Raw genomic sequence first — 25,020 nt, forward strand, 5'->3', positions numbered from 1 at the left:
TCAAATCCTCCAACTTGGTCCACTTTAGGCTCGGGCTCACTTTTACCAACACCGCATTCGGGCAGCATCATCAGCATCATCAGCATCATCAGCAGCAGCAGCAGCAGCAGCAGCAGCAGCAGCAGCAGCAGCAGCAGCAGTGGAAGCGACAGCACAACAGAACAGCAACACCATCAGCATCCGCCACTTTTACGCACGCAAGTGGCTTTCGTGTTCCTCGGTGTCCAGACATGGAGCGGAGGGTCAAAACGAGTCCGAAGTGGCGCAACAACGACGCGCTGTTTTGGGGTTCACTCCTCGCGGCGCTGCTGGCTTCGCTCCACGCGACCACCGCAGACATAACTTGCAGGTCGTGTCAATCCGGACACATGTGGCGGCCGAGGGGATTAATGGTGCGTTTCGACTCGGGCGGAGAAGTTTTGGCACGGAGACGGAGCGCGGAGGCACCTGCCCCAAGTGTCCCCTGCGCGGGCGGCGATTGTGCGCCCGCCGGAGGGTCCCACAAGACGCGGAGTACAGACCACGAGCCGCGGCTGGAGGAGTTTAGTTTTGGAGGGTCGAAAGTTGCAGAGGCTGAAAAGAGTGGGACCGTGGGAGAGGTGGAGGGTTCGGACAGTGGCGGGGCAGGAGGACGCAGGGTCAGGCGCTCGGAGCCGCGCTGGGGGAGCGGAGAGGAGCGCAGGGGCGCAGCGGGGCCGAGGCACGACGAGCTCAAACTGAACAGCTCCACGTTCGCCCTCTCCGGGGACTCGTCACACAACCAGGCCATGGTCCACTGGTCCGGCCAGAACAGCAGCGTAAGTCCCGCCGCGTCACTCTGTGTGTGTGTCCAGTGTGGCGCGCGCCGCTGGCGCGTCTCACGCGCGGGTTTGGAGGTGGAAACTGCTTTGGTCACAAGCACAAAAGTCTTATTTAAGTCTGTTTTCTGCTTTTTAACAACACAAAGTATATTGTTGAGAAGAAGTAGACTGTAAACTTTTAAACACGTTTGCAAGAGGAGTGCTGATTATTGTCTCCATAGTCTTAAAGGACATGTATTGTGCATTTCAAGGGTTATTGGCCTTTAAGCTCTTGAGAACATTTTACTTTAGCATCTCATGTTTTAGAGCCTAAAATATGTTTTTAGATCAAGGAACAATGTTATTTTTAAAAAAAGAAAAAATTGGGCTATTTGTATAATATATATCCTTTTAATGATTGTTAGTGTTTGCTGATAGAGCTTTTAGTTATTGCACTGGGGTTTGTTAAGTCTAAATTCAAAATAATGTTGTCATGATTATCTATAATTTCTATTGTATTGTAGCTTAGTTTTGGAATTCAAAAACATTCATTTTAATTTTCATCATACTTGTTGAACTTGTGTTGAAAACTTTCCCTTTTCTGGGGGATTTTACATAACATGTCATTTTTTGTATCTGCTGGGTCAAAAGTCATGTTCTTTGTCATCACAGTGACACTAACACAACATTATAATGTTGGAAATAAGGATGACATTTTAGTGTTAAGATTGTTGTGACATCTTCATTTTTCTGACGATTTTTGGCACTCGGAAATTCTTACTTTTCCATCTTTACAATTGTGTGTCACGATATCAAATGTTACGATTATGGTGAGAAAAAAACATCTCGATTTAACAAATATTCATGATTATTGAGACCGTGACCAAACAACAGTGAAATCTTTAATTTTCTTTAATTCCCATGTTAATATTCCTCAAGTTTGTGACCTGCTTTATGAAATTTTACTTTCTGAAATAAAGTTAAATGTGACAAAAACAGCCCGATAAAGAAAAATATTTACACTTAGGTATTTTTTCTGACTCTAGATTGAACAAAAAAATACTTAATTTTGCTTCTAAAATTGTCACGACTATTTCTTGGTTCTTGTTATTTTGTTTGATTATATTGTGGCCTGAATAATCATGATTATCAATTAACCTAATAATCGTGACATCCCTATTTACAAGTCTAGCTTTATGAAACCTTTCTTAATGAAAAAGTAATCCTTGTCATATAAACAGCAGATTAAAAAGTACTTTACATGTACTAGAGTATAGATTGAACTGACATTACTCATTGTTGCTGACTAGAATTCTCACAATTCTTTGATTTAACCAAATAATCTCGACATTCCTTGTTGGAAACGGATTTTGTGTCACATCCCGGAGTTCAAATGTAAAAGTTGACCTTGCTCTGGTTCAGATCGGGGAAGGTCTTTTAGCTGCTTTAGTGCTGTAATGCCTTTTTCACCTGAGCTACCTGTATTGTACGTACAAATATTACAGAGGCGACAGATGGAGACAGATTAAACATTACTTCCTGCACTTTACAAGTTTTAAATTCTAAATTCAAATGGCATGTTCTTGGTGAATTTACCAAACACTGCTTTTGTGGGTTCACTGGCACCTTTAAATATTGACTCGACTCCATTTAGTATTTTTAGTTGGTCTTGTCGTTTTGATAAATTTAAATGGTTGGATTAAATGTAGAGAATGTTATTTATTGGGCTTTAAAATGTTAGTCACTCAATACCAAATGTCTGAGTTGTATAAATGAATAGCTGGTAGTATATTGCTTTGTCTGGATTGTTTTGCATGACATTAACTTGTCAATAGGCCTGTCATGATAATTACTATATCGACAGTATATTTTTTGGGCCTCAACATTTATTGTGTGCATATTTTCTTTGCCATTGTGGGCTTTTATTTTGTAAAAGAGATACTTGGACGTCTCTCTGTGTTGACTTAACCGTGTATTTGTACTCAAAGTGCACTGACAAGACCAGGAGATTAATGGAGATGAAGCAATTACCAATAATTATACAGAAAAACATAAGATAAGTGTATATGTGTGTGAAAAGGCAGATTAATCTTACAATTCACATCCAAATCTGAAGATATCAGTTCTAGCTCCCTCATTTTTGCTGAATGTATGGCTCATGTATAATGTTAATATTTATATATCCGTATATGCATCCTTCCAAATAGCCAAAAACATTCAATATTCAAACGTTGGTTGAACAAGGCATCATATATATATATATATATATATATATATATATATATATATATATATATATACATTCCAGGTAAAGCAATAACATCTACACAGTTACATTTACTCCACAATTGAATCAAACCACGAATCCTTAATTTTGAACCGTGACTAAGAGCTTTTCTTTGCCTCTTCAATAATAATAGTGCTATTACATTATCCAAATCAATTTTGCGGAGTGTTTTGTTGTGTGGGACCTTGTTAGATCCACTTGAATCTTTTCACTCGTGTTTTTTGTGCATTTTATCAGAACTTCTATTCTAAACTCCAGTGTTCACCTTTCCTTGGCAGTGATAAAGGTCAACACCATTATGGCGTCCAATTGCAGGCAAACACAGACTTTAATGTTGTCTTTGTTTCTGCCAATTGAGTTTAATGTTTCCCATGTCCACCACTATTGCTTTGTATAGTTCTAGTAATTGCTAAAGCAGGTTTTATTTTGTTTTCCCTGTTGGAGACATAATCGAAGAAAAAAATCTTTAGTCTTATGTTAAATCAACGCAATAACATGTTGTATCCCCAGTGATAATCTTCACCACCGTTTTTTCAGACTTTGGCTTTGTATTTTAATTAACATTGGTAGAAGAGCGCTTTTGTAGGAGAAGAAAGTGAATTAAAAGCATGCAGCTATCTTTTCTTTCGAGTTAAAATGCAATTAGTATGGACTGAGGAGCATGTGCCATTTGACTGCTGTGGGGATTTAAGTGATATATAATCCATGCAGGGAAATGTACTGAAAAAGCCCTCTCGACGCAATTGTTACTGGAGTATAATAGCACATTTTACTGATAGGGACAAGTAGGCCAACAGTTAACCAGTGATTTATCCATTTTCACTTGGTAAAAATGAAAGAATAACTGCTGCCTGTGGTTAACTTTTACTTTTTGTAATGATTTGCCATTTGCAGTGAAAACCCCCATTGGGAAGACACGTGCAAAAAAGCCCAAAGTGGACAAAAGGGGATCAAAAACTGGACATAAGTTACAAAATATAAAAATACCATGAAAGAATCCTTAATAATAAAGAATAATAAAACACATACTGCATTAAAATGTGAATATTTAAGTGCGATGACGAGGTCCATCAATCAAGACAGAAACAGAAATACACATCGAGTTTAAAAGGAAATGCCATGTGGAAAAGTGCAGTTATTCAGAATCAGACAATTTAAAGTGTTTCCAAACTGACAGTGTGATGTGTCTGTGAAAGAGGCAAGTTCCATCTTTTAGAACCTCTGCAGAACAAACTGGGACTGAGATGTGCGAGGCTAAGTTGCTCTAATGAGATGTCCGTCATGAGATGGACAGGCATGAGATTCACGGTGTCCTTGGGAAACACGTCAATCATGTGTTTGGTGGTGGTTTGAGGGGGAAGATGTATGAAAATGAGGCCGTGACTGTTAAATATATGAAATTGACAGTATCCCGAAAGCTTTATTAGACAGGACAATTTATGGGGATGAGAGAAGGAAGGACATGCAGCAAATTGTTGGCGCTGGGATTCAAAGTCACGATGCTGTGGCCGGCTACGCATGGAGCCTGGCATATGTGCTAACCGCTCGACCACCGGACAAATGTCACGCCAAATTCACTTTTTTTTGTCCTATAACATTGTCCCTCATCACAGACATACCTGCAGTTTTATTTAGCTTCATTCACTAAGTCCTCTCTCTCTCTCCGAACCTCACAAAATCAGATTTGTGAGATACAGATTTCTTCTCTGCTGCTTTACTTTAACTCCATAAATCATCGCCAGACTCGTTCTGAGCATTTCATATAAATCTTCCACAATCAAAGGCACATTTGAGCACATTAGTGATGGATCGTCATTATGGTGTCTGTATATCATCTTTGTATATTGATACTGTTGTGTTATATCGCCGCACAATCCCACCTCATCAGCATGTGCAATATTTAATATGTACTACTCTGCCTCACGGCTGCTTTGAAATGACAGGCCGACTAGAATAATGTATCGTTTGTTTCGAATGCACGTTTAAACCTGGTTGTACTTGAACCCCTGACAATCCTGCATACGAGTTCAGATATATATGGACTTTTGCTCTTGCACAAATTGCAAAAACATCTCTTGAATTTTGGCTTACACAAAGAAAAATGAAGAAAATACATACATTTTAGTCCAAGTTGATTGGCAGCCATGTTTGCTGGTCAGCCCCATGGCAGCTATGGCTACAGAACGTCACAGCTCCTTTCCTGTCAGACATTCTTTTAGTAGAATGACTCCAATGTAAAGGGCCAGAAACAGATCTGTGTAAAATGTGAATACCAGTTAAAAGCGTACAATGTTCTGCAACCAATCTGTAAAACATCATCCACTAAACACCAAAACATTTCTATTTGTGCACCATTATAACACGCTCTTAGTCTGACATCCTCGGCTTTACTTGCGGCGTGCGTGGAAAATCTGCACGGCGGTGAAAATAAAAGCCAAGAATGGGAAAAGGATAACGATAAGACCCTCAATGCTCCACATAGTTCACCTTTAAAGTCATTAACTGTCATTTCTTAGCCAGCCCACGTCGCTGCACTGCTCTGTGGCTGATAGTATTCAGCTCTAATTATGAATCATAAAGCCGTGGCCACCGGAGTCACATATAGGGGCGCTTGGAACAGCACATTAGGGGTAAAAATACTATTATAAAAATAATAAGACAGGAAAGACACACGAGTCCTCAGGCTCTTTATGCCTATACAACTGTTAGTCATTATGAGCCATTATGGGTTTAATTAAAAATGTGTACAGTGTGAGGACATGAACTTGTTTTTTTTGAAAAGTCTGCATTTTTTGAAAAGTCAGAAATGCTGGGTGGGACACGAAAACAACTTGCTCCTCTGTTTTAATAACATTGTCTACTGTTCTGAGTCTTTTTTGTCTGCCATTTTTGTGCAAATGTGCTGCTTTGTGGTCGGAAACGGTCTGAAAAGGGAATGTGTGCATAGGAAAAACAAATTAAAATGACAAAATGACACGGAGGAGGAATACTAAAACAGAAGTGCAGTTAAATCACCGAGATATAAAGGTCTGGAATAATATATCTGCCCCACTTATAGCAATGATTAGTAAATATGTAAATTTTCCAATAGGATGTCACAATATGAAATTGTAGTGTTACTATTATTGTGTGATTTAATGATTATTCACAATTATTTAATTATTAACAACAGAAAAATCCTTAATTCAAGCATAAAAATAAAAAAAATGTGTTTTATTTTTTTGTTTGAATTTCAATTTGCTTCTAAAATGTTAATGATTAAAAATTAGTTCAATCATATTTTGCCCTGAATAATCACAATTATTGATTGACCAAATTTTTATCTGAACTCAGTCCTTTACGGTTGGTTCTTTCTGTGTCGTCCATTTATTTTTCCTGTTGCTAAAAGTACATTCAAATGGTATCCATCCATCGTTTCCATTGCAGGAGTTTTATGTCCCAAATAAAGTCTTAAAGTTGGATGTTAGTGTTGAAAATAATTTGGTTTATTAATCTTATTCTATCTCAAAACACATGATAATGATGGGCTACCTCAAAATATGGATATTATTGTTTTTTTTGGTGATATGCAACATTAGAATATATCTCAAAAATATTTTATAGTATAATGTGATATTTCTTTACTTCTGTCTTTGATTTCATGGTGCGTTCAAATTTTGTTCAATACTTAAACTGCAATTTAGACATTTACTGTGCCATTTTTGCACATTCCTGAAGCCCCTCCTACCACACGGCTTCTCGCACGTCCAAACTCCGCCCCTCCCCAAACTCCGCCCCTCCTCATGAGGCGTTGCCCGATTTAAAAGCTCGTATGGACTGTGGATGAGAGTTTTAGTCCCACTGCAAATCCCCGTGTGATGTTGACTCTAGATTTAGCATGTTTTGCTATTACATTTTTAGTCATGAAGCACTTTTTGGTTATTTTGTTGCTATATTTGCTGACTTGTTACATTTAATCTCTAAAGCATTCTACCTGTCTTTGGTAAACAATGGACTGGTTGCTTACAGCACTATAATTGTAAATGAATATAGTATAATTTGTGATATAATATGTGTGGAGAGAACCTGAAAGAGTTGCTTTGAGGTGTAGTGAAGGCGATTTGGGCACGGAAATTATGAGAATGGACGATAAAAGGGCTTTAAAAACACGGTGAAGCACGACAGTTTACCACGAGATGATGTGAAGAGAGACGAACAACATGTACTAAAAAAAAACACAACTCCAGATATGTTTTTGACGAGCCAAATGAGTCCGTTTAGCATAACTCGAAACTCAACAAAAATCCATTAATAATGTAGAGTGAAATGACTCCGCTGACGGCTTCTCTGGAGAAAAGTTTGTGGCTGAGAAAGTTGTCAGTGACGAGTGGAGCAGCTGCGTAGGTGGACACAGAGGCAGTGACAGATCTGAAGAGCGCCCCCCACTGGGCGTCGGAGCAGCAGCACTCATCTATCACTTAAGACACCTCGACTCGAAAGTCACGTGGCTCTGCTGTGTGTGAAGGAGCTGGTTTAAAAGCCAATAGAAATAAGATTGTTTTTATCACACAGAAGGTGTTGAGTTTTTTAGGTTTTAAATATTATTTCGAAAACAAGTCTTTTCACTTTTGAAATTGTCACTGCAATCAAATTAAGCCAGGAAGTGCCTTTTTGTTATGCTCTTAAAATCTAATTTGGTACCACTTAAAAAGGATCTTAATTTGCCTTAACAAAGCATGAACAAAGACTTTGTAACGACTTAATTAAGTTAGAGTTAGGAGTGTGACCATTAAGTCATTACGAATCATTCTTAATTAACTTATTGAATTATACTCTTTATTCAATAAAGAGTGTAAAAGATGTTGTCACCCTTTTCTATTTAATTATTTTATTTTTGAGCCAAAGCAAATCACTTTAAGATGTTTTCCAGGTGATCTGTGTAAAGTATATAGGAGCACTGGAGATTTTTAAAATAAAATGTGACTTAGTTAAACTTAGTAAATAGGGCCAATATTACATTTTTGGAACATAAATTGTATCCTTGTTAACAGTCAATGCAGTTAAACCACAAATGCAAGAACAAAGAAAAAACATTTAAAAAATCATGCATTTAATGTTAAATGCTATTTTCCGACAAAATGAGTGGAAAGAAGAAAACTTGTTTAATTCAAACCACATTTATTAACAATATAACATAAAAACTTAAACACATAAAATAACAAGCTCCTTTTTGCTTTCTTTAAACAGGCTGAGTTTTGCCATCTACTGGGAATTACACATTTCAGTGCATTTCAAGATGCGCCTTTTGGGGTCGTGGGTGACTGGAGCCTATCCCAGTGACTTTGGGCCTTAGGCCTTAGACATTACAGAGAGTTCACTCTTACATTCAATCACTAGTCACCAATTTTGCCTAACACATGCATGTCTTTGGTCTTTGAGAACCCACGGTAACACGGGGAGAACATGCAGACTCCACCCAGAGAGATCATGTGATGTTGGTCTGGTCCGGGAATCGAACCCACGATCTCCTTCTTGGGAGGCAAGAGCGCTAACCGCCTTTGCCACCATGCACCCCCCTCTCAGCACACAGTTGTGCTTATTGTGATTAGAAAGGAGAAATTCACTGAACAGCAAAAAATATTCTCAGAAATACGTCACAGATCGAGAAAACCTCAGTTATCGAGGCGATTCAGAAGTGTTTTTGACGCGTAGAAAGGAGAAGATTTTCTAACCAGGATTCATCAAACTAGCGAGAATGGATTTAAATACTACTCGTGATGTGTTTCTTATGAGAGAACAATGTTAGAACATTAAATTAAATTGTTCTCATTTGCTTTCATGCAAGTCAGAACAAACAACTAAAAATTGTACTTAATTTTTTTGTAGATCAACACTGTTACACTATAACATTTAACATGCTGTATGAACCTGGTTGTACATGTGATTTATTTATTTGCGATCTTGACAGCAGAAACCTGGATGTGGTTGATCATCCTGGCACTTCCTGCTGAGTTCTTGGCATCGGAGGCAGTAGCATCGGAGGCTTCGTGGAAAAGGTTATAGTCTTAATGCAGCTTCTCTCTCCAGGGGCCTGTGGCATTCTGTGCGCACAGATGTACAACATGAGAGGGACGGAGTATTTACATTAGCAAATGTCAGATTTTATGTTCAGTGGAGCTCCGAGCATTGTCAATCAGATGGACATGTTTGCATTGAGGCGCACTTTATATTACAGCATTTCCTTCACGTGTCGATGCAGATATCAGAGGTAAAAACGGGTACGAAAACTATAGATACCACAAGTCAAATAATCATCCTCTTTACGTAGCCTTTGCAAATGAAAACGCTTCAGCTCAGACACTGGCTATATGTTTACAGGCACATCGACATTCTGACCGTTATCGGATTTCTGGGGTTATCAGATTATTGAAATGTCATGTAAACAGTTTCATCTGATGTGTGTAATTTGATTCCTTTCTGATTCTTCACACCTGCGCAGGTTTTGACAAGGACAATTATGCGAGAAATGGAAAAAAGCGATAGTGGCAAAAGCTAAAATGAAGGAGAAAATGCTTCAGATTGATAGAGTTCCATGTATTTGTCTTCCAAATACAACTGTAAAAAACCTTTGTTAACCGACACGTGTCATCAGGTGTTTTTCCTGATACAGTTTCTTCTAATCACATCTATGTATTGAGTTATCTGTATTTATCAGATTGTTTGGAGGGACAAAACATTGGAGCCATACAGAGGAATTCTCTCTGCATTTCCCTGTTTGGCTAGCTCAAGCTATCTGTAGTCTCCACGTCTTCATTTCGAAAATCGATGGGTTAGTGGGGAATCTATAACAAAATACATTTTAATCCCTGCAATTTCAAACACATCCGCCACCAAATGTCCACACACAAATGTTCAGGCACTCAGTGATTATATCCCACATCGCATACTGTCTTCCCACCTGGTCACTGCGACAACACTGAAAACAATCACAATCACTTCACAAACGAACTGTCTAAAACCAAACCACACTCCCCATTGCCCCGTTCTACAAGCAGTCTACTCAGCTTGGAGAACATGGTCAAATACCGTACTCAAATCTCTGTCTATTGTACAAAGCCATTCACGATGTGTCACTCCACCAGAGGAGCAGCGAGATGGGACCGCATTATCCCCTTCAGGAAAAGTACCTTCAGTCAAACTGCTTTTTCTGTCTGCGCTGTTTCTGATTGGAAACACACACCCACAAGCATCAGAAAGGCCTGAAATGTCTTATCCACATCTTCAAAATTCAGTTAAAACAATGGCTCCTTGCAACACTAACTACACCCGCTATCTCTGCTGCCCCCTGTAGGCCACATGTAGGTCTGTATGTGTTTATCTTCTATAGGGTATGTCCGTGTCTTATAATCTAAATGGTGTATGTATTTCTAATTTCTATGAATAATCTTTGCTTGTATTCTTAATATCTGTTATAGGCTGACTATAACAGTTGTCATGGGATTACAGATGGAAAAATAGCCTTTTGGTTAATTCTGGTGTTTATTATTATATGCACTGTCTCTGAAATAAATGAATAAAATAAATAATTAACAGTCAAAGCCATCTCGATAATTTATAATTTGTGACGTTTGAAGACAAAAGGCTCATTTATGTTCCATGTTCGAGATGCATACGGAGACAACAATAGGCTTTTGTCAGTTCTCTGCCATGTTTTGTCGCATTCAGTGTGCGATTGTCTACTCAAAACTTATGGATGTGTAGCAACGGAGCTGTACATGTGCGTTCCACTGGGGGCAGTAGTGTACGCAGCAAAACAAATCCATTATTTTGACTCCTTTTCCAGTAAATGTGAAAAACAACAACTGTGAAAGCCTTTTTTTGTTTTCTTCTTTTTTTTAAAAATACTCTTACAAGCGGTAGAAAATGGATGGATGGATGGATGGATCTTTGAGAACCCTCTGGTGTTTTTTGACTTTTTTTTTGACAGCCTTGACTTTAGAAACGATAAATAAGTACAGAGCTATTTACATTCGAAATTGGAGCATAAATTAGACTTAATTCTAGCGGCAATGAGAGAAGAAATAGAGGAGACTGGCTCCAGAATTCTCAAAACTTCCTGGACAAGCTTGATCACGAGTGGTTGACGTCGGGATCAAGCTTTTTAACTATTTTTAACTGACTTATTAAGTAGTTCTAAACAAGGAATTACCCCCCCAAAAAAGACATCATGACATTCACTTTCAGTTAAGAGGACTATACCACAGTATTATATAAAATACAAATATTCCTTGACGTATGTTTATCTTTTTCCCCTATTTCGCCAACATTAACTTTATATAACTTCATAACACATGCAGTTCCGGTCTCACACCCGAGCTCCGGGTGTCGGCTCTGTCTATTCCTGTTCAATGCTTTTCCCTGTTACCGTGACGACTACAGGTTACAACCAGCACTTTGTTTCTGTGAAGTCAGACTCACAAGTTTATAATTCAGCCGCTGCTCTTTTAAGCCCCCAGTGCTTTTTTTCAAATGACATCAATATATTTCTAATGCTTATAGGTGGACAATATATTAAAATTGAGATATTATTGTGAAGTTTGTTTTGAAACTATGCAACATTTTAATATATAGCTCAGTCTGGAGTGATTTCTGTAAGTCCTGACCACAGTCATACATTTCTGGACAAACAGGGTCTTTGGGGATGTAACAAAAGAGGAATCTTTTGATTTGAGACTTTGACTTGCCCAGAGTGAGCGTGCAACTTTTATTCCTAAAATGGCAGTAGCAAAGAGTGTGTGACCCATGCATGGCAAAAAAAAAAAAAAAAATGCTACAAAAAGGGTATAAGAAGATATTTCTGCTCTTTTCTGATACAGGCATTTCACAATAGGTTCAAGCTCTTGCATATGATGATGTGAAAATGTCCAAGTCTCCATGGATACCCCACAATTAACATATTTATCTCCATGGAGACAAATAGGTGATAGCTCTAGGCCAATAACAAAAAACACCTGTATTTAAGTCAAATTCCATAATGTAGAATATACCAGTTACTTTGTGCACCTCGCTTTTGAAACCACTGGAATAAGAAATCATTGATCTTTTACATTTTCAGCTGACAAATATTTACCTGTCCTTACTTGTGTCCTCACTCGAACACGGCTTATTCTGATTGAAAACTGTCAGAAATGTGCATGTGAAATATTTACAAGCTGCTCGTTCAAGATGGCTCCCCTGTTCTATGCGTCGTTGCAGATTTAAACATGACAGACATATGGCAAAGTGACAGGGATCATCTGTGAATTTGACAAACAAGCTAGAACAACAGCTCATAAGCCGCTCTGTTGTTACGGTTAAAATGACACAACTTGCATCTAATTAGTGTAAATCACATCAGACAAATGTTGCTGTTCAAACAATTAGTTACAAGGCCCTAACATTTAAGGACGTTGGAGTGTTGAGTTCTCGTTGGCATGTAGATGTTCTATGCTATTGACAGTTTTCTTTGGTATTTCTTTAAAAAAAAAAAGTAAGATACTGTTGTATTTTATATATCATGAATTTATTTTTCCACTTCCAGTACACCCATATATATATATATATATATATATATATATATATATATATATATATATATATATATATATATATATATATATATATATATATATATATATATATATATATATATATATATATATATTGTGTGCAGTTGTTATTGAATAATAAATAAAGTCATAAATGAATATTAGTAGATTAGAATATGCCAAGTGGTATAAAAAAATCTACACTAAAGCTGTTGTTTTATTGAAATAGACTTACTTTTGAGTGTGTTTTATGGTAGTATTTGGTTCAGCACTACAGACAGCTCCATCACCTAAAGCGCTTAAAGGTGGTATGGACAATTTTTTTCAGCAAATTTTTTATCATATTTCCTCGTGGCGTGGATAAATCATTTGTCCTGCCACGTATCAATCATAAAACGCACCTATCGCTCACCTGCAGCCGCGTCAGGCTCGTCCCCACGTTTCCGCGTGCCTAAGCGCATGGATCTATCATAATATAGTTCCCTCAGTGTACGGGGCAAAATGAAGACGGAGAAAGACAGTTCGAGCTGACGCAGAAGTGGACAGAAATCTACGGGAGACGAGCGATGCGATGCGCTCCGTTGCGCTAATAAACAAACGCACGTGTGTGTTGTATCAGTCCGCACGGGGGAGTGGCATGTGCACTTCCGCCTGCGTTCAGCCGAAAAATCGTCCATACCGCCTTTAACAGAGTGAGTTTATTTATAAAAAGCACTTTGGAAACTCATTTAGGAGTTTATAAAAGCATCCTCTGATCTATCATTATCTGCTACTTCACAATCCACAAAGTCTTTAATAGTCTAACAAGAAAAATAGAAAGCTGAAGTTATTTTCGACAGCATTGAGTGATTATCAAAAAGTTAACAATCCATAATATATAAAGTAAACTTAACCTATCTATTTTGCATTAATATGACTAACTTCAAGATGATCTAAAAGACGTCCTACTTGATTGAAGACTTACTACTTGATTGATTAAATCCGTTGGCTTCTGTCTCGGTGAGTGTCGTTTAAGACTTCAGCGTCATTGAAGGACATGACAGCCAATATTTAACATAATTAGCTCAATTTGAATTTTAAATGAATACCTAATAGATTACTACTGTAGAAAATATAGTTTCAAGCAGAAATGGGCTTGTGAGAATGAGGGTTAATGTTGAGTTAAAGTTGGCCCAGGTGATATGTTAAAAATATAAATATGTTTTGTTTTCATATACATCAATTTTGGGTTGAAAATTGATTTTATTTATTTAAAAAACAAATAAAAAGGGCTTTCATAAACCTAAACTATGTAAAGTCTGAACTCTATAGCAATATACCACTTGACTGAGAATTGGGTTTGGACCTCCCGACTAAAAATCCTATTTAAAGTCATGGACCATTTGAAATGATTGGATCTCAATTCGATTAAAATGTTTCATAGTTTCCCAGCCCTTAGTTAAAGTTAAAAGACTTTCACTTTAGTTACTCTGGGTTTAAATTGACACTTCTTTTCATTTTTCTTACACCAACATAACAATATGTTGTGTATAATAAATCTAAACTTTATTACCTATGGGTCAAGGATTATTTATTCATTTTAAATGGTTGCATCTTATCCAAGCATAATGGATTCTCACTATGCACTCTATAACCTTATCCAAACTTACTTACCACTCTAACATCTTTGCCTTTAAAACCCACACATTCGCATCTATTCATTTCCATACCACAAATCCTTTACATTTACAAACCCAACCTAAGCACATTATAATCTGTTTCATTTTAGACCTGTTATTTGGCGCTCCATGCTGAGATAATCAAATGGCACAAAAATACATCTTCTCACACACACACGCACACACACACACACACACACACACACACACACACCCGCACACGCACACACGCTTTGGCTTTAAAACAACAAACAACATGAAGGATCCTGTGTAGGCTTTGGGGTCCTTAGGGTGCGAGTCTTGCACTGATCAGGCGGACTAGCACTGTCACGCTCCATTGAGTCGCTACGGGAAACGTCAAGCCAACAAACTAACTCCTAAAAACAAACAAAAAAAACATCTATCCTCCTTCAAGCCATTATTAGTTTCCTTAACTTTGATGCCGTCTGAGGCGCCGGAATGTTTACAAATTGATTATTGGCTGAATTTGGACAGTTTTCTTTCACCCACTAAAGCCTCAGGTGGTCCACTTTGTGTCGTTCCCATTGGAAAGCATCACCACCTCCTCTGGTCTAATTCAGATTACTTACACTTACGTAATGAGACAATTTTGCACTTGTGCTTTCATAGCAGCCCACTCAGTTTGTAACCTCTTCATCTCACAGCAATAACGAATACATAAACCCCTCGTGCAATCTTTATTATAGAGAATATATCTGCATACTCAAGTGGCAAGTGCTGGAAAATAATGTCGACAGAGTTTTATCTTTTTAGATGGGAAAAAAAACTCTTGGAACGGCAGACTGTGTGACAGGTGTGCTGGGGAATAGCAATGCAGTTTTGTCTCCGCAATACTTGGAAAATGTTTTGGATAAATGATACATTTACGTAGCACTTTTCAGTCTCCTTTGGGCACTTGTGTTCTGATCAGTGAGAAAAGAGTGCTGGAAATGTGTACTCCAGGAAAAGTACTGGGTTGATGGGAACTCCTATGATTTTACATGTAATGATGTATAATTACATGGCTAGAATTTCGCTCAATTAAGTAAAATTTTGATGTATGAGTGCATGGACAAAACATACAAATATACACTGATTTTGGTATTTCCAAAGAAGCATCAAGAAGAAACAAATTATACACTGTCCCACCAACAAAAAGTTAACCCCTGGATTCAACTTTGTAAATATGTTCTTTCCTCCTATTGGATCTTTTCAGCTGCAACCTGGTACCACCACCTCCTCTGGTCTAATTCAGATTACTTACACTTACGTAATGAGACAATTTTGCACTTGTGCTTTCATAGCAGCCCACTCAGTTTGTAACCTCTTCATCTCACAGCAATAACGGATACATAAACCCCTCGTGCAATCTTTATTATAGAGAAAATATCTGTATACACAAGATTGATGCAGATCTTGGGGTGCACTGTGCAAAGGCGGTTAGCGCTCTTGCCTCCTAAGAAGGTGATCATGGGTTTGATTCCCGGACCAGACCAATATCACATGATCTCTCTGGGTGGAGTCTGGATGTCCTCCCCGTGTTCCTGTGGGTTCTCTCCGGGTTCTCTGGCTTCTCCCACCGTCTTCCTCCCACCGTCCAAAGTCCAGGGTGTAGGCCGAAGTCAGTGGTCACTGGAAAAGATCTTCGTGTTAGTGTGTTTGAGAAGGGTCAAATCCTTGGCATCGAGCAAAGAAAACATCTAAAGAGAAGCAGAAACTAATGTACTGCAGATCTGAACCCAGTGAGAGTGTTTGGGACGAGCTGGAGAAGGCTTTGTACAGCGGTCACTCTCTCATATCATCAATACAAGATCAAGTGTGAAAAGTAATGCAACACTGGATGGAAATAAAATATATGAATTGTAGAGGCTTATTGGGACAATGCCTCAAAGAATGTGTGCTGTAATCAAAGCTAAAGCTAATGATTTTTTTTCTTTTGGTCAGGCAGTGCACCTGACAAACAAATACTTTTATTGTACATTGAACCTTTAAAAATATTTTTTGGACCAAATAAATCTTGAACGATCGTGAACGTAAGCTAGTAGAAGTCAAATATCGGATCAGAAAAGTAACATTTCTTCCCAAAGTAAATGTAACTGAGTACTACAACCTCTGTTACCCCAGTGTCTGATGCTACAAAAAAAAATCCGTTGTCACTTAAGACCAAACAGGATTGACTCTTGAAGCTGAAGATACAGGAGGACAAAGTGACACAGAAGTTGGAGTGACAGGTGAGCGTGATCAGGACCACGTAAGTCGAGGTGTTCTTCCATCGCTCTGTTCGTGTCAGACACTGTTTCTCATGTACAACTTAAACATTGTCAGAAGTCTGCATGTGGATCAGCGGCTCACGCTCCGCACTGATGGCCGCTCTCCAAACAGCAGTGCTCTGTGTTCCCCCCCCCCCCCTCTTTTATTTCAGTCCTGAAGTCGGACTTTCACGTAGGGGTGGGCAAAAAATGAATGTTGATTTGTCTAAAAATATAGTCAAACAATAGTATAAGATATGATAAGAAAAGATAAGATAATCCTTTATTGTCCACACATGGGGAAATTCCATTGTTGCAACGCAGGTAGATACAGAGGAAAAGGACAGATAACTTATAGTAAGTTTAAAAAACACTCTTAAAAGAAGAACTCTTATAAACAAAAGTATATGTCAATAGTAGTATGTCAATCCTTTAAATGTATTATATTTATTTAAATGTATTATATATTTTAAATTTAATAGTGGTATGTCAATCGTTTTTATTTATTTATAGGAGATCTTCTACTGAAAGTGTTTTTCAGACTTCCTATAAGTGATCTGTTCTTCTGTATCTACCTCTGTATCTACCTGCGTTGCACCAATGAAATTTCCCCATGTGGGACAATAAAGGATTATCTTATCTTATCTTATCCTTTAAATGTATTATATTTATTTAAATGTATTATATTTTAAATTTAATAGTAGTATGTCAATCCTTTAAATCTATTGGTTGAGGTTTGATTATCTAAATGTTGATACGTTTCCCACATTTTCTTTCAAAAATAAAAGACCAATAATTATATTTATCATTTTCTGTATTCAATCTCTTTCTCCTGGACATCAGCAGTGGTTGTCCTGATGTAGAACGCTGACTTTAGCCACAGGATTTGCACATTTGTGGGTCTGACTGTGTTCCATTCGTCCGTTGGACTTCATGGAGGAAATAGCGTAAGTGGAAACGATTGGATAGCGCTCCATGGTGTTTATACATTATCTGCTTCCTTTCAGAGCTCTCACCTCTTGACTGACTCAGATGGACACGAGGCCCATCAGAGGCCCATCTCGCTCTCTGATCAGGGCCAGAATCGTTTTGGTGTCACAAATTGAATCCCTGGATGTCTGTAAAACTGGCTGCAGCGTAGCAATGTGAAAATAAATGCATGGATGGTTCAGAGAGAAGCAGAGATGGAGTCCGTTGTTCACCATTTCGTTCAGAAAGCCACGCATTGCGAAGCCAGCTAAACCTTTACAATTCTATTCAATTGTGCTCCTTTTCTTGTTATGTTATAGTTTACTTGTGAAAAGTAGTGGAGGGTGTGAAGAAGTAAATATCTTGACTACATTTTGGGTTGAAACATAATTTGCTTAAATACCTGCAGAAAGCGTGCAGATATGGGAACAAATCAATCTAAAAGTGATGTGTCCATCCCGGAGACGCCTGTCATGCTGCAATGTTAAATACATATGGGAAGAAGTGTCTGGAATGCTGACAATGTGGTCTGATAAATTTGGATTTGGCTAGGTGTTTTTTATTATTTTCATTTAGTTAATTTTATCACTTTATTTAGCATTTAGCACTTTGAATTGCCTAGTGTATAAAATGTGCTCTACAAATAAACTTGTCTTGCCTTGCCTTAAAATAAAGGTTACATTAAAAAACAATAAGTAGAAGAAACAAAAGTGTGTAATCGCTCATTGGTGCAGGAGTGATCCATTGAAGAAAGACTTTCAGAGGTAGTTATCTAGACAATCATTTTGAAAAATCAAGATGTTTCCATTCTACAGACATTTTCAATCTGTTTTGATTTGGAAAATGACTTTCGTTGTCAAGACGTTTAGATTTTTGAAAGATTCCATGGAAAAACCTTGTCTGTGACTAAATGTCCTTCATCATGACAATGGGATCCATGACGCCGCCTGAAATATCGAACTACACTGAAACTAGTGTTCATATTTTAGGTTTTCTGCACATATATATATATTTTTTACATCAGTTGAAGCTCATTGGTTCATGGATTGATAGTATTACTTGGTATTGGATAAATTCTTCAAAAATCCCTGTTATCACCCGAACAGAATATTTCAATACATATGATTTCTGTTTTTTTTGCTTGTTCCAACTGACAAAATTAACCTTGAACAAATCAAAGTAAAGCATTCTTTTCTCTTTTTGCCTCCTTTGCTGCTCACACACGCACACACACACACACACACACACACTCACTCACTCACACACACACACACACACACACACACACACACACACACACACACACACACACACACACATCCTCATCCGCAGCCAACGACGCTGCAATGCCAAATACCACCTATACATCATTAGTTAAAGCAGTGTTTTGTCACGGCGCAGCATTGGAGAAAAGACAAGCTGTAATGTCTGAGCGATGGCTTTCATTTATGCGTTACTGGGTGGTCAAGTTCACACAGAGCCATTTCCTCTTTGTGGGATGCCAAGGTTTTAAAACGCTGCCAGAGAGGCCATCGGAAATGATGTGTGGTGATGTGGGTGCTTGCGGGTGCGTCTGGGTGCTGGGGGGGGGGAATGTGAGAAAAATGTGACCAGAACGCTGCGCTCCCAAGTCAGAACAAGCCTCTTTGTAATAATAATGGTGTTTTGATATGAATGTTATGATTTCGTTTCAAAGAAAATTATGCTAATGATGCTTTCCAGGTAATCTGAAAGTGTGTTTTTTCCCACCTCTGACTCACCACTTGAACTGGTAACTCCTGGTACTTGTGAACTCGGAAATGGTCGAGGGAAATAACAGACTTGAGTGGTTAACAATATTTTTTCAAGGTTAAATTTGACAATATTCGGTTATTTAATATATAACATTTATTTTTAGTTAGCGTATGGATTAACCAAAGTGTTCACGTACGAGTTTTATTCAGCTGAAGCGCTTTGATGTTGGACCTTGTAACTCAGAAGTGGGAAATAACCGATATCACAGCATGAGCCTTAATAAATCTACAGTATAAAAGGGTTTAAGGCTGAAGATCATCACAATATTATCAAATTTTAGTGTTACGATTATTGTGAGAAAAAACATCACAGTTTATAGATTATTCATGACTATTGAGACAGTGAAATCCTTCATTTTCTTTCATTCCCGTGGTCTAACATGTTACTGTCCTCAAGTTTGTGACCTGCTTTACAAAAAGTTACTTTCTGAAAGACAAAATAGTTTAATGTGACAAAAAATGCCAGATAGATGTTTTTTTTACATTTATGTGTAATTCATGGTCTGTATGTTGAGCAAAAAATACTTAATTTTGTCATATTTATTAATATTTGTTTTTTAATATGATATTGTGACCTGGATAATCACAATAATCTAAAATAACGTAAAAACATCCCTATTGGCCATCAAGATTTTGAAGTAATATATATTTTAACAATACAGTGGAAATAATATATATATATTATTTTGAAGCCACCATGATAAAAATAAAACTTTTGTGAACAGCTTCAGAGCAAGAGTGTTCTAAAACTATTGAAGGATGGGTCAAATGCAGTGGACTTATTCCTTCCTTATTCATCCCTCCAGGGGCAATTTATTTGAGAAGCTTCAAGCAATAAAAACTGTTTAGCAAAGCAGTACTTTAAAACACACCCTTATGTATTATTAATGCTAGTTTTATCTGGATTTTTTTTTTTTTTTGAGACATTACATCACTCTCATTAATGGTCTCACCAATGGCCACTAGTCAAATCTGTATTGTGCAGTTTGAGGTTTATTTAATCAAGGTTTGTTGCCACAGTGATTATGTAGTCCGTGCGGGTGTAAAACCTGGCATTTCTCATCTTGTTGTCCTTAATAACACACTATCATAATTAGTGGTTTGTTTTCCCAATCGCAGCCAATGTAATATTTGCAGAGAAAACATGTCACATTATGTTTCGTAACAGATTTGTTCCACATATTTACCGCCAGGGCCGGCCCAAGCCTTCAGGGGGCCCTAAGCGAAAAAAAAATTGGGGGCCACTCACCACGTCATCAGAATCAGTTTTATTGCCATTGTCAGTAAACAATTCACATATGGGAACTTTCTTCAACGCAAACAAAGTTCACCAAAACTCCAGGGCATCTGTTTGCCAGTTAGTTTATTCTCAGCACCTCAACAGCTCAAATATTGATAACTTAAATCCCACAATGCAACTTGGTATTCCGCTGACATCACCTCTACTCCCTGTACAAATAACACACGTCCCAGATATGTTTTTGGGCGTATTTGTGGGCGTTAAGAGTCGACAGCCACATTAGCACATTAGTTTAAACTAATGAACAGGGGGGGTCTGGGGGCCAGAGATTTTCAGACCTTTTTGCGTCTTCTGTTGCATTTTAATGTGGTCCAGCCGGCTAAAGTAAGAGTAAAATGTTGAGGTTGTAATGCTATAAAATGATGATGTGATGAAACTGTGCCAGGAGAAAATGACTAAAGCCAGTTATTAATACATTAGTGTACTTAATTACTCAATACAATATTGGCTATGAAAATAATTATGATCAAATTGATTAATTTTAACTGAAAATGTAAAATTAATAGTTATCCTTACTAATTTATCTTTTACAGCTCCCAACTGTTCCTTCTTGCCAAAGTGACAAAACAAGTTGTATTAAATTAAACAAATGGCATAAGCATTGCTTGATTAACAATTGACACTGATAAAACAGTGCAAACATGTTATTCCCAGAGAATGAACAGAACGAGAAGTGAAGGTCCAAACCTCGCTATAGTGAAGAGACTGCGTTTCTGCAGCTTTGCCACTTTTGTATAAAAATATATAGTATTATTCTATAACAGACATAATTATAATATGTCTGGTTATTTTTCACTATCAGTTTATTATAATTTATAACAAATAGTCTAATGATGCTTTTTAAATAAATTGAAATGTTTTATTGCTCTATTAAAAGTGAATTACAATATAAATGTTTGTTCTGATCTGAACATCACACACTGGACTCCTGCATGAAACAATGCTGCGATGTGATTGGCTGATGGACCTTACACGCATAAACCTTTACGTTCCTCTCATTGCACGTTAAGAAGTAAAACAGACATCACGAGTCACGATTGATCTCACACATGGTGATGTGAGAGAGAGGGACGCAAACTCAAACCGCTCATCTCTGACTGAGGCTGCACAGGGGCCCGGGACAGGGGCCCGGGACAGGGGCCCGGAACAGGGGCCCGGGACAGGAGCCGCACACTGTTCACTCCAAAGTCTCACGTCAGAGGTTCTGGACGAGACGGCGCTCGTCTGAACCGGATCTCCGCCTCTTAGTGACCCGGGCCATAGACGCCCCTCACCGGCCTCACCTGCAGCTAACACGGGCTGGTGTAAATGTGAAGCTCATTATCTTTCATTCAGACACATTATTATGCGCGGGGCAGAGCTCTCGTCGCCTCCAGCCTGAGCGAACTAACGTGACAGAATCGTGTTGTTTCAAACAGCAGCATTAACCGTCTCTTTGTAAGAGAAGTTCAATACCTGGACAGTGTTGTTGAGTTTGCAGTTTCTTTACATCGTCAAGAAGTTTCTTCTTTCGTTTTTCGGCACCAGGAGATATATTCCACTGGACATGAGGATCACGCAGGGACCACGTTCTGTTGTGTTTATGTTTTGCTCTCGTTCTGCTCGCGACCAATCAGCGCAGGTTTGGTGTCTCGGTTGCCAGATTGTCATTACAAATAAATGCGGTTTGTGCGTTATATGTTACCGCTGCCGCGCCAGCAGCGCTACTACACTAGTGGCGCACGCTGCGCTTGCACTTCGCATAAGACGGGTTGCCAGATTGGGGGCCCTATTAACGCCTCGGGGCCCTACGCGGCTGCTTAGTTCGCTTATAGGCTGGGCCGGCCCTGTTTACCGCGGCTCTCTCACATCCGGCAGTTTCTCTGTGCTTTTATGTCAGCATTTGAGGCCTAACTGTTATGAAATGTGTTTGCTATTGCTCTTGTAAGTTTTTCAGAGAGCGAGAGGGGGAAAAAAGAAGTTTATTAGCTCTTGTTCTTCAGAGAAACAGAAGACAAGCAGTTGGTACCAGACAGTGTTGACTTACTGCTAAAATCAAACATACTTGAATTTTTCAGAAGACTAAAGTGACAGTGATGAGCCATCTGGAGCATGGAAACAGTGTTCTAGAACGCACGCAAGAAAACCTTATGTCTTTGTTAGTTTATGTCATGACTAACAGCTTTAACTGCACATAAATGGCTACAGAACACTTATGGACTGCCACAGTGGAGTCTTTTAAGTCTTATTTTTTATAATCCGGCTTTAAACACCGCACAAGTTCTAATTACCTATGCTTTAAAAAAAACAAAAACACTTTTTTTATTGCTATTTTATCGTATTACTTTTATTCGATTTGGCTGGTTCATTGTTTTAGAACTATACTAAGACCAAATTGAACACTACCGTTTTATTGCTTTCTCTCTCAGTGCGGCACTTTGGAAACTTACCTTTATCAAATTACCTGTAGAACATAAAGTGGATTTGGATTTTAGACCTCAGTTAGACCTCATCCCGGCTACTTTGAGCACGAGCCGGGTACATCCTTGTGTGTACTGCTGATACTGTATGTGGACTACTTGATGTACAACTAACATCAAAGTGTCTTAATAGGTTAAAATTGTTTATTTAAGTCATTTTGTGTGGGGTTTGTGTATTCTTCCTGTCTGGGTGTTTCAGATGAAAGTATTGAAGTATTGCAGTACGTGAATACCCATAATATGAGTGTTTCAGCTTCATTAAAGGTGCGCAACCCAGAATTTTCAAAAATGATACTGATATTTTTCTCTAAGTATAGATTCATTTCAAAAGGCTCGATACACTTTTCATTTTCAAAAACATTTTATTTTGTATTTGACCACTATGTTAATTCTGATAAAGCTGGATATTGTTCCAAAACTGTGCTTATGTGATTTTCTATTTCTTTTAACTGGATACAATGCAAGATAGGGTAATATAAGAGACTTTTATTTGTCCCACAATGGGGAAATTGCCGTGTCGCAATGCAATAAGAACAGTAGCAGAAAAGAGAGATGTAATAAAACAAGAGAAATACGGTAATTTGAAAATAGACTTAAATCCAACACTGTGCAGGTAGAGCAAAAAAAAAATGTACGTTAAGTTGCTATGACCATGGTAGTGTACAGTGCAGGATAAGGACGGAACACATGGCAGGTAAAGTGCAATATCTAGTATCGATACCAGTTTTAATATCGATCAATATCAGATTTTTGATTAATATCTGACCAGTGCAGAGACTGAAAGTTTAATGGCTTAAAAACTCAATGAACATGTCACAAAACTGATTCAAATGTATTATATAACTGATTCGTCAAGTAACGACAGAACTGCTTTTTTACAAGTTAAAATATTATAAGTAGGATGAAACAGCCACCAAGACCTTAACCAAGTAGAAACCCAACAAGCATCACGCTACATGTTTTTTGTTTTGATTTTTAGTCTTCATTTATTTCCTCTAAATGCTCTTTGAATCAATTCTGCACTATTCCTACCTTCATACTGTCATGTTACAAACACGCAAAGCTGCTGCTGTCTCATTAGGGAGCGTTTTATGAAGAACACAGGTGCGAATCACTGTATTATTTATTGTTTAGCACAAAACATGTGGCTTCATCGCTCTACGCTTGCCTTTTTTTTACGCCGTTGGCACCGCTCTGCTGGAGGTGCCCGTGTGTTTCCTGAACCTGGATCACTGTTTGGCAGCTCACATCTGTGTTTAGAGACGTCTCACAAGACACACAAGGGACGCGTGAGGCATCTGGAGGGACGGTACCCCGCTCCAGCTGCTAGCGTCGCCGCGCATTTAGCTAGCGCCCATCATTAGCGCGCGGGATTAGCATGTATCTGTTGCGTAACGCTTTGATCGCTCCTGCCTGCTCGTGTCACAGCGCTCCCAGCCTCCAGCCGCGCTTCAAAGGCCTTTATGAAGCCCGCCACGGCAAAGGAGAAGCGCCATGTCAATACTTCAATGTGAGGGGAAGGTTTGAAGTGTAACTCGTAAATTGTACATGGTTCTCAAACACTGGGGCAGGGGTCCGGCGCGGGCAATTCTGAATAATCTTTCCCAAACAGTGTTCTGATTAAGGCATTTTTAACTTTTTTATTACGTTAGGCCGCAGGATTTTGAAATGAAATACATTGAACAGGCGGGCGAAATATAGATATTAATATAATTTCAATTTTCACATGTTCTCCCGGGGTCGTGCGCAGGGACGGAGCTGCTCCGTCACAACAATGCTTTCCAAAATAAATCACTCCCGCAGGATTTTGGCGTACAATTGCTTCACGCGCTCTTATCTTTTGACTTAATACCGTTTTTTATATTTCATTTAATGCTATTTTGCGTTGTCGGCGGTACTTTGTAAAAAAAAATTATAATAATTTATTTTATTTATATTGTAGAAATCAATCATCTAAGTG

At 38.3% G+C, this 25,020-nt stretch overlaps 1 protein-coding gene across 1 annotated transcript in view; it reads left to right on the top strand.

The window, feature by feature from the left end:
- Positions 1-209: 209 nt before the first annotated feature.
- The window catches only part of sorcs1 (sortilin-related VPS10 domain containing receptor 1), a 318,946-nt gene continuing 294,135 nt past the window's right edge, over positions 210-25,020 (top strand). Inside the window, exon 1 of the mRNA XM_072462766.1 lies at positions 210-797. Coding sequence (XP_072318867.1) covers positions 231-797 — 567 coding nt within the window. The 5' untranslated portion in view covers positions 210-230. The remainder of the gene's footprint in view (positions 798-25,020) is intronic.

The sequence above is a fragment of the Eucyclogobius newberryi genome, unplaced genomic scaffold (assembly GCF_026437365.1).
Source record: "Eucyclogobius newberryi isolate DKJ021-1_F unplaced genomic scaffold, fEucNew1.0.hap1 SCAF_4, whole genome shotgun sequence".
In the NCBI taxonomy this organism is placed as follows: domain Eukaryota; kingdom Metazoa; phylum Chordata; class Actinopteri; order Gobiiformes; family Gobiidae; genus Eucyclogobius; species Eucyclogobius newberryi.